At 42.5% G+C, this 11268-nt stretch overlaps 1 protein-coding gene across 1 annotated transcript in view; it reads right to left on the reverse strand.

Annotated features, from left to right (window-relative positions):
- The window catches only part of LOC110504794 (alpha-1A adrenergic receptor), a 25882-nt gene extending 15367 nt beyond the window's left edge, over positions 1-10515 (reverse strand). Inside the window, exon 1 of the mRNA XM_021583608.3 lies at positions 8987-10515. Within this exon, the coding sequence (XP_021439283.1) occupies positions 8987-10019 (1033 nt within the window). The 5' untranslated portion in view covers positions 10020-10515. The remainder of the gene's footprint in view (positions 1-8986) is intronic.
- Between the last annotated feature and the right edge of the window lie 753 nt (positions 10516-11268).

Consider the following 11268-nt stretch of genomic DNA (forward strand, 5'->3'; position numbering starts at 1 on the left):
TCAAGTAAGTTGTTGTTGCCCTCAACCGTCAGATGCACACAATCCCTACGGTACATCCCATGGACACACTGCTTAATGGCAGGGTGGCGGATTGTGGGCGTGCACCTATCCCGTAGAAATGTGCAAACCTGCTGATTAATTTATCACCTCATCTCTATGGGAATATTTCTGTCATATGAGAAGCTAAGAAATTTGTCAAGCTTGCCAAAGTGGATCTGACAAACAACTTCAGCACATACACATGTACACAGTAGACTACATCACACACATCACACATCAATAGCACTTATGTATGTTTTCATATTTATACTGCCATTTAAAAATGGGGGAATGTGTGCTCTTTTACTGGACTTGGACAGCTGTGTACAGCATTACTAAGAGCATTTGCAGCTAAAGGATTACGAGTGAGAAACTTACAGACACACAAATATCATACCTCCAATACATGATAACCTCTCACCATTACAAGAACAGGTGAGGTTAGTATGTCTTGGAGGTATGATATTTGTGCGTCTGTAACTTTCTCACTCGTAATCCTTTAGCTGCAAATGCTCTTAGTAATGCTGTACACAGCTGTCACAGCTGTCTAAGTCCAGTAAAAGTGCACACAACTTTTTGGAATTTTCTGAGCTCCGTACTCAGATTATTGCATGGTTGGCTTTTTCCGTAAAGTTTTTTTGAAATCTAACACAGTGGTTTCATTTAAACCTGTTACGGATTATGCGTATTTTTGGTTCCTGCACAGGAACCAAATCAGCGGAAATTTCAGAGCGCCACTTGTAGTACTCGATAAAACTCAAACTGTCATTAAAACACACATGCAAGGTACTCAATTAAAGCTACACTCGTTGTGAATCTAGCCAACGTGTCAGATTTGTAAAATGCTTTTCGGCGAAAGCATGAGAAGCTATTATCTGATAGCATGCACCCCCAAAATACCTGAACGAGACCTAAACAAAAGATTTTGCGGTAGCCGGCGCTACACAAAACGCAGAAATAAAATATAAAACATTCATTACCTTTGACGAGCTTCTTTGTTGGCACTCCTATATGTCCCATAAACATCACAATTGGGTCTTTTTCCCGATTAAATCCATCAAAGTATGCCCAAAATGTCAATTTATGAAGGCCGTCTGATGCAAGGAAAATTCACCTTTACACGACGCAACGTCACTTTTTAAAATTAACAAAGTTGCCTATAAACTTTTACAAATCACTTCAAACTACTTTTGTAAACCAACTTTAGGTATTAATAAACGTTACTAATCGATAAAATTGATCACGGAGCGATCTGTATTCGATAGCAGCAAGTCTTGAAATCATCGTCCATTTTTTTCACTTTCATAATTTCCTGGGTGCACCCCAAGACAGGAAGTGCCTATACGTCATCCCACCGAGGATAAACGTGCAAAGAAATGCCAGTATTGGCGACATAGTGTGGAAGCTGTAGGCGTTGTAAACGGAACCTCATCTATTTTTTTTTTTTTTTTGTCTATCGCCTTAGACAATTCAAAGACTGGCGGATGAATATTTTTTGTTTTGTTTTTGGTGAACAGTTTTCCCTGGGATTTTTACTCCTGAACACGTTCTGTTATAGCCATAGACATGATTTAACCAGTTTTAGAAACTTCAGAGTGTGTTCTATACACACATACTTATTACAGTGCCTTGCGAAAGTATTCGGCCCCCTTGAACTTTGCGACCTTTTGCCACATTTCAGGCTTCAAACATAAAGATATAAAACTGTATTTTTTTGTGAAGAATCAACAACAAGTGGGACACAATCATGAAGTGGAACGACATTTATTGGATATTTCAAACTTTTTTAACAAATCAAAAACTGAAAAATTGGGCGTGCAAAATTATTCAGCCCCCTTAAGTTAATACTTTGTAGCGCCACCTTTTGCTGCGATTACAGCTGTAAGTCGCTTGGGGTATGTCTCTATCAGTTTTGCACATCGAGAGACTGAAATGTTTTCCCATTCCTCCTTGCAAAACAGCTCGAGCTCAGTGAGGTTGGATGGAGAGCATTTGTGAACAGCAGTTTTCAGTTCTTTCCACAGATTCTCGATTGGATTCAGGTCTGGACTTTGACTTGGCCATTCTAACACCTGGATATGTTTATTTTTGAACCATTCCATTGTAGATTTTGCTTTATGTTTTGGATCATTGTCTTGTTGGAAGACAAATCTCCGTCCCAGTCTCAGGTCTTTTGCAGACTCCATCAGGTTTTCTTCCAGAATGGTCCTGTATTTGGCTCCATCCATCTTCCCATCAATTTTAACCATCTTCCCTGTCCCTGCTGAAGAAAAGCAGGCCCAAACCATGATGCTGCCACCACCATGTTTGACAGTGGGGATGGTATGTTCAGGTTGATGAGCTGTGTTGCTTTTACGCCAAACATAACGTTTTGCATTGTTGCAAAAAGTTCAATTTTGGTTTCATCTGACCAGAGCACCTTCTTCCAGATGTTTGGTGTGTTTCCCAGGTGGCTTGTGGCAAACTTTAACCGACACTTTTTATGGATATCTTTAAGAAATGGCTTTCTTCTTGCCACTCTTCCATAAAGGCCAGATTTGTGCAATATACGACTGATTGTTGTCCTATGGACAGAGTCTCCCACCTCAGCTGTAGATCTCTGCAGTTCATCCAGAGTGATCATGGGCCTCTTGGCTGAATATCTGATCAGTCTTCTCCTTGTATGAGCTGAAAGTTTAGAGGGACGGCCAGGTCTTGGTAGATTTGCAGTGGTCTGATACTCCTTCCATTTCAATATTATCGCTTGCACAGTGCTCTTTGGGATGTTTAAAGCTTGGGAAATATTTTTGTATCCAAATCCGGCTTTAAACTTCTTCACAACAGTATCTCGGACCTGCCTGGTGTGTTCCTTGTTCTTCATCATGCTCTCTGCGCTTTTAACGGACCTCTGAGACTATCACAGTGCAGGGGCATTTATACGGAGACTTGATTACACACAGGTGGATTGTATTTATCATCATTAGCCATTTAGGTCAACATTGGATCATTCAGAGATCCTCACTGAACTTCTGGAGAGAGTTTGCTTCACTGAAAGTAAAGGGGCTGAATAATTTTGCACGCCCAATTTTTCAGTTTTTGATTTGTTAAAAAAGTTTGAAATATCCAATAAATGTCGTTCCACTTCATGATTGTGTCCCACTTGTTGTTGATTCTTCACAAAAAAATACAGTTTTATATCTTTATGTTTGAAGCCTGAAATGTGGCAAAAGGTCGCAAAGTTCAAGGGGGCCGAATACTTTCGCAAGGCACTGTATATGCATATACTATATTCCTGGCATGAGTAGCAGGACGTTGAAAAATTTGCGCGATTTGTTAAAAAAAAAGTTGCGAAAAGCTGCGAAAATTCACAGCATCCTAAACAGGTTGGGAGAAGTGTATCTAAAGTTCCATCCATAACACTTGTATTTTCATCAACATTTATGAGTATTTCTGTAAATTGATGTGGCTCTCTGCTAAATCACTGCATGTTTTGGAACTACTAAACTACTGAACATAACATGCCAATGTAAAATGAGATTTTTGGATATAAATATGCACTTTATAAAACAAAACATACATGTAGTGTGTAACATGAAGTCCTATGAGTGTCAGCTGATGAAGATCAAATGTTAGTGATTCATTTTCTCTCTATTTGTGCTTTTTGTGACTCCTCTCTTTGTCTGGAAAAAATGGCTGGGTTTTTCTGTGACTTGGTGGTGACCTAACATAATCGTTTGTGGAGCTTGTAAAGTATTTTTGAAATCAGACACTGTGGCTGGATTAACGAGAATTGTATCTTTAAAATGGTGCCTAACACTTGTATGTTTGAGAAATTTGATTTATGAGATTTCTGTTGATTTGTATTTGGCGCCCTGCAATTTGTGCTAGCGGAACCCCATTCCCAGACAGGTTAAGAGAGATCAGAGAAAAGTTTTCCAGTTTACTCCATATTGGCTTAAATGGGTATCTGGTTTTTGCTTCCCTCCTGAAAATCAGCTGTTAATATTAAATAAATACTAACAACTACATTATTTCTATTGCCATTTGTGATTATTGTTTACTTTGACTTAACTTGTATTTCTGTGTTATATTGTATTATAACGTTGTATAATAATGTTGCATGTAAAACCATGGAAACTCAAAACATTGAACAAGGTTTTAAGTGAGAAGTAGGCATTGGTCTGAAGCTGATGAGCATGAGCCCCACAATGTGTACTTCACCCATGCTCTATCAAGGTTTTCCTGCACAGCTTTGACCTACTACAGTAGCTATGTTGGTCTATTGTACTTCAAACAATGTGTAGGCAGGTTGCTTAGCATTCAAACCTTCTCAAACAGCCTAATTCATAGTCTTCAGGGGGATAATGGACTTTACAGTGTCCTGCTGTTCAAATAATATATATTTGTGGTGGTCGTAGAGCAAAATGGAGAACAACACAGTGTTTGTGAGAGTCTTATCTTTCCAGTGGTCATATTAGGCCAAACCGTTCGGATGCTACAGGCATTTTCATGAGAAGACCAATTTTTCATGGTCTGACACACATCGCTGTAGAGCGACCACCTTCCACCACAGACGTGGAAGGCCGACAAAGGTGGATGGAGTGAATTTAGAGTCAGCCCATGCAGATATCTCTAGCTTAAACTGACAGATTTTGATGGGGGGTTTTAAAATTATGTTACTTAGATTGACGCACAGTTAAGGATTGCTACATAGTCATTTGAAAGAGGTAATGAACTGTCCATTGATCAGCACAGCAATTGATAAAACAGGACCATGTTTGACAAATGGTTCTGAGCTTATGTCAATATTACACAGGTAAACTAACGGTTATATAAATCAGGTTTGAAGACATGCTCTATAGACCACTATATCTAAACTCAGCAAAAAAATAAATGTCCTCTCACTGTCAACTGCGTTTATTTTCAGCAAAATTAACATGTGTAAATATTCGTATGAACATAACAAGATTCATCAACTGAGACATAAACTGAACAAGTTTCACAGACATGTGACTAGCACAAATTGAATAATGTGTCCCTGAACAAAGGGGGGGGGGGGGTCAAAATCAAAAGTAACAGTCAGTATCGGGTGTGGCCACCAGCTGCATTAAGTACTACAGTGCATCTCCTCCTCATGGACTGCACCAGATTTGCCAGTTCTTGCTGTTAGATGTTACCCCACCCTTCCACCAATGCACCTGCAAGTTCCCAGACATTTCTGGGGGGAATGGCCCTAGCCCTCACCCTCCAATCCAACAGGTCCCAGACGTGCTCAATGGGATTGAGATTCGGGCACTTCTCTGGCCATGGCAGAACACTGACATTCCTGTCTTGCAGGAAATCACGCACAGAATGAGCAACATGGATAGTGGCATTGTCATGCTGGAGGGTCATGTCAGGATGAGCCTGCAGGAAGGGTACCACATGAGGGAGAAGGATGTCTTCGCTGTAACGCACAGCGTTGAGATTGCCTGCAATGACAACAAGCTCAGTCCGATGATGCTGTGACACACCGCCCCAGACCATGACGGACCCTCCACCTCCAAGTGTAACGCTCATTCCTTTGACGATAACCGCAAATCCGACCATCACCCCTGGTGAGACAAAACCACAACTCAGTGAAGAGCACTTTTTGCCAGTCGGTCCAGCGACGGTGGGTTTGTGCTCATAGGTGACGTTGTTGCCGGTGATGTCTAGTGAGGACCTGCCTTACAACAAGCCTACAAGCCCTCAGTCCAGTCTCTGTCAGCCTATTGCGGACAATCTGAGCACTGATGGAGGGATTGTGCATTCCTGGTGTAACTCCTGTACCTGTCCCGCAGGTGTGATGTTCAGATGTACTAATCCTGTGCAGGTGTTGTTACACGTGGTCTGCCACTGCGAGGATGATCAGCTGTCCATCCTGTCTCCCTGTAGTGCTGTCTTAGGCGTCTCACGTACGGACATTGCTGCATTCCTCATGCCTCCTTGCAGCATGCCTAAGGCACGTTCACGCAGATGAGCAGGGACCCTAGCCATCTTTCTTTTGGTGTTTTTCAGAATCAGTAGAAAGGCCTCTTTAGTGTCCTAAGTCTTCATAACTGTGACCTTAATTGCCTAGCGTCTGTAAGCTGTTAGTGTCTTAACGACCGTTCCACAGGTGCATGTTCATTATTTGTTTATGGTTCATTGAACAAGCATGGGAAACAGTGTTTAAACCCTTCACAATGAAGATCTGTGAAGTTATTTGGATTTTTATATGAGTTTATATGAGTGACCGTGTTTAACACACCAATCCCTGTTGTTAAGTTGGGTACACACTGACCAACAAAGGTGTTATGAAATATATTTATTTTTCAATGACATGTATTGTTAAAATACAGGTTTAAGGAAATACAGGCAGGCGCCACATTACTACAAGACAAAATAGCTCAATGAAGCCTGTTGGTCTTTAAGTCTATAAGTATAAAAGTAAAGCTTGCTTTCATATAATAATAAAAAAGCTTGTAAAGGTAGTGGAAGGAGCTAATGTCTTAGTGTAAGCTGGGATAAATGCAATGCATTACCTTGTATACAGTACAAATCAATTTGTTGTGGGAGCCCCCTCCTCTAAGAGAATGAATTAGGCTGTTTGAGAAGTTTTGAATTGTAAGCAACCTGCCTACACATTGTTGGAAGTACAATAGACCAACAGAGCTACTGTAGTAGGTCAAAGCTGTGTGCTGGAAAACCTTGGTAAAGCATGTGTGTGGAGTATGCATTGTGGTGCTCATGTGAATGTCCTTTCATTTTAGGCTTCAGACCAATTCCTACTTCTCACTTAAAACATCATTTTTTGATTTTAATGAACTAATAGTTCTAGTCCAAGCTAGTACTGCAGACTCCTAATAAGTGCACTATGGATAAGTACTTCCTGATAAGCACAAACTCTTTCACAATTCAAGTGCTCTACATTATTTCTAATGACTGGAGATCTGCATGCTCTGGTTCAGTGCATGCATTCACAACTGTCCCAAGCCAATCGACAGTGGTGGAAAAAGTACTCAATTGTCATACTTGAGTAAAAGTAAAGATTAGAAAATGACCCAATAGAATAGAAAATGACCCAAATAAAAGTGAAAGTCGCCCAGTAAAATACTAATTGAATAAAGGTCTAAAAGTATCTGGGTTTACATTTACTTAAGTACAGTGGTGGAAAAAGTACTCAATTGTCATAATGTTACTGGAGTAAAATTCCTTATATTAAGCAAACACTTTGGCCGTAAAAACTTTAGTTTTTTGTTTTTACAGTCAAGACACCCAGGGGCACACTTCACCACTCAGACATCACTTAGAAACACAGTATATGTGTTTAGTGAGTGCGCCAGATCAGAGGCAGTAGTGATGACAACACGTTATATTGGTAGATGTGTATTTTGGGCCATAGTGCTGTCCTGCCTGAGCTTTCGAAATGTAACGAATACTCTTGGGTGTAAGGGGAAATTTATGGGAGTAAAAAGTATATACATTTATTTTCTTTAGGAACGTAGTGTAGTAGAAGTAAAAGTTGTTAAAAATATAAATAATAAAGTAAAGTACAGACACCCCAAAAAACGTCTTAAAATATTTTGACTTTACTTTACACGACTGCCAATGCATATATCAGGAGTTTTAGTGATTGACTGCATCTGGTTTATTAGGGTTTTAATAGTTAGCTGACACAGTATATTACCATACTGGAACAGACCTCTTAGAGATAGAGGCACAGAGAAGGGGAAGGACAGAGCGGAGGTCTCCCTGAAAACATTTTCCTCGTCTATCTGCACTGCTCTGTCCACTAACCCCTACCGCCCCCCACTGGCCTCTCTAGACTCCACTAGCCTCTACCGCCCCCCCCACTGGCCCCTCTAGACTCCACTAACCCCTACCGCCCCCCCACTGGCCCCTCTAGACTCCACTAACCCCTACCGCCCCCCCCACTGGCCCCTCTAGACTCCACTAACCCCTACCGCCCCCCGCTGGCCTCTCTAGACTCCACTAGCCTCTACCGCCCCCCCACTGGCCCCTCTAGACTCCACTAACCCCTACCGCCCCCCCACTGGCCCCTCTAGACTCCACTAACCCCTACCGCCCCCCCACTGGCCCCTCTAGACTCCACTAACCCCTACCGGCCCAGCACTGGCCCCTCTAGACTCCACTGCCCTACTGGCCCTGGGGCTGAGTATCCCCATTTCAGATAAAAGAGAGGCCCAGGACGCTCAGGTGAGTGTATGTGGCATTTTCTTGACCATATGACTCCGGCTCAGGAAAACCTCCCAGGACCTAGTAATATGATTAAGGAATTATGGTCCATACCTCTAAGCATTATGCCTTACAGCTGGTTAAGTTAAGCCCACCCTGACATGGTGACACCATGGGCATTAGTCTCTGCTATAGACAATTGTTTGTTGTTTGGCAAGGTAGTAGACCCCCACTGCAGAATAATAAAGTCCAATATGCCACACATATTGTCTGCGTCCCAAAAAGCACCCTATCCCATTAGTGTAATACTTTTAACCAGGGTCCGTAGGGATTTGGTAAAATGCTGATAAATCATGTCAGTAAATTAATGAATGGATATTATCATATAGGCCATCGTCAGTGCCAATGTTCTGGAGATGGGATTTATGGAACAGTTCTCTCTGAATGGGACCCAAGGGCCACATAGATTTACTTCCAGATATTAAAGAAAAATCTTCTCAGCCACTTTTCAGCAGTTTGCTTGCAAAATGTAACATGGCAGCAAAATATATTTAAATGTACCATAATATTTTTGTATGTGTATTATCACATATTGAGGGTTATTTTAATTGTAGGCTACAGTATCATATTATTATTATTATTATCATTGTTTCATTTAACTGCTGGACTGCTGTGTCAATATTCATATTGATCAAGATAGTTTTCTGTAAAAGGCGTGCTTGGATATTAATTTGGAAAAGGGACAATATATATGGTAAAATATACCTACCGATGGGTAAGGCTAGGAAGAACGGCAGCCAGCAAAGCGTAAACATTCCAACCACGACCCCCAAAGTTTTAGCTGCTTTCTTCTCCCGGGAGAATTTCAGAAGCTTCACTGCCAGGGAGCTCCTCGCCTGGGTTGCGCGGCCCTTGCTGGTGCCTCCGCCTGTGTCATCCTGCATCTGGGATCCCCTGTGGATCCTGAGCGTCAGCTCACTCGTATTCATCCTCTCCCTCATCACCCCAGCCTCCAGGTTCTTGGTGGTTCGCTTGGCGACCACATAAACCCTAAAATACATGGACAAGATAACAACCAGCGGTATATAGAAGGACCCGAGGGAGGAAAAGAGTGCGTAAAACGGTTCCTCTGTGATGAGGCACACCGTGTCGTCTGGCGATGGCGGCTGCTTCCACCCAAGGAGGGGTCCAATGGAGATGACCACCGAGAGCACCCACACCCCGAGCATGGCCAGAAGTGCCCGCTTCTCGGTCACTATGCTCAGGTACTGCAGCGGGTGGCTCACCCCGATGTAACGGTCGATTGAAATGACACACAGGCTCATAATGGACGCGGTGCAGCACAAAACATCCACCGCCGCCCAGATGTCACAGAAGACCCTGCCGAACACCCAGTAGTTGAGGATCTCCAGGGTGGCAGACACCGGCAGCACGGTGGTGCCCAGCAGCAGGTCGGCGATGGCCAGGTTGATAATGAAGTAGTTGGTCGGAGTTCGCAGGTGCCTGTTGGTCACCACCGCCAGGATGACAAGGATGTTGCCCACGATGGCAAACACGATGAAAGCTCCCAGAACCAAGCCAAGCAGGATGGCACGGGTAAGATCCACTTCATCGATCTCCGTCCCGTTGCCAGTGGCGTTTGTGGAGTTGACAGGCGACTCTGACAACCACGGTATCCCCACTTTCCCGCCCTGAAATTCCAATAAGGAACCATTTCCCCATAAGTTGGCATTGTCAGTGCTCAGATTCATTTTGACTAAAGAGGTCCTCCATAGCAGGTTTCTAATCACATGGAGCTGCATCAAAATAAAACAAGCAACACCATCCCGAAATAAATCTGCTCGACCAAGTGTTGTTAGGCTACATGACTAAAGGAGAGGTTATCAAGGATTAAAATAAAATGTCCCAAATGGTGCATTTTCTTAACGTCCCACTCAGTTAATTGTATCTCAAAGGTCTTGTCACATCAGTCCAATTGCAGTGCAGTTGTCTTGCTCTGTCTTCTCTGAGAACTGTCTGCATGAAAAGTATCGAGCAGTCCACCCTGTGCCTCCTGTCAAACCTCACTGCTCAGCGCGCTGCACTGTATGTGCTTCAGCAGCTCTCTCCTTAATGCAGCTTGACTGTATGAATTGGTAGATAGATATACGGCCGAACAGAAGAGAAGTACTGTATATGACGCATATTAGGCCTACGCAGTAGCCCAAGAATAACTGCACTAGGAAAATGTCTGTGGCAGCACAGAAAACGCATGGATTTCTGTGTTGGTTTTGTGGTGAGGTCTATGCATGCAACTTTTTCATGAGTTGGGCTGGGAGTGGACTATTGGCTGTGATGTCATTGATGTATTTTTTCAGATGATTTGATTAGACTGTTGTTTTGGGAGCTTAGTCTATAGGCTACTATGTTATGCAGGATGTGGCAGGGGTTGAAGTGGGATTTTCTGGTGGAAAATACAATTTGATTGTAGGGCTAAACTTAAATCAAACAATTGTGCCTTTATGTTCATAATGGGTTTCAATGAGAGCTGATGCTGCTATGCAATGAATTCCTTTAAAAAAAAACATTCTCCAACAAATCACTCACGACATTATCACGACCACGCATTTTATGTGAGGAGAAGCTGTCTGATCAAAACATGGAATGGTTCTACGTTTTCAGAAGGAATAATTCCCTCAATCTCTCTTTCCACCATGAAACTCCACAATATTCAGGTCATATGAACAACGTTCAGAAATACATAATCGAAAAGGCTATAACTACATATCTTAAACTGGATTTTGGAGGTGGGCTTTAGCACATTATAACCTGCACTAGGTTGAATAACATCGCACTAGGTTGAATATCTTGGGCATCGCACTAGGTTAAATATCTTGGGCATCGCACTAGGTTGAATATCTTGGGCATCGCACTAGGTTGAATATCTTGGGCATCGCACTAGGTTGAATATCTTGGGCATCGCACTAGGTTGAATATCTTGGGCATCGCACTAGGTTTAATATCTTGGGCATCGCACTAGGTTGAATATCTTGGGCATCGCACTAGGTTGAA

Source organism: Oncorhynchus mykiss, chromosome 25 (genome assembly GCF_057628025.1).
Source record: "Oncorhynchus mykiss isolate SJ-2025 chromosome 25, ASM5762802v1, whole genome shotgun sequence".
Taxonomy (NCBI): Eukaryota; Metazoa; Chordata; class Actinopteri; order Salmoniformes; family Salmonidae; genus Oncorhynchus; species Oncorhynchus mykiss.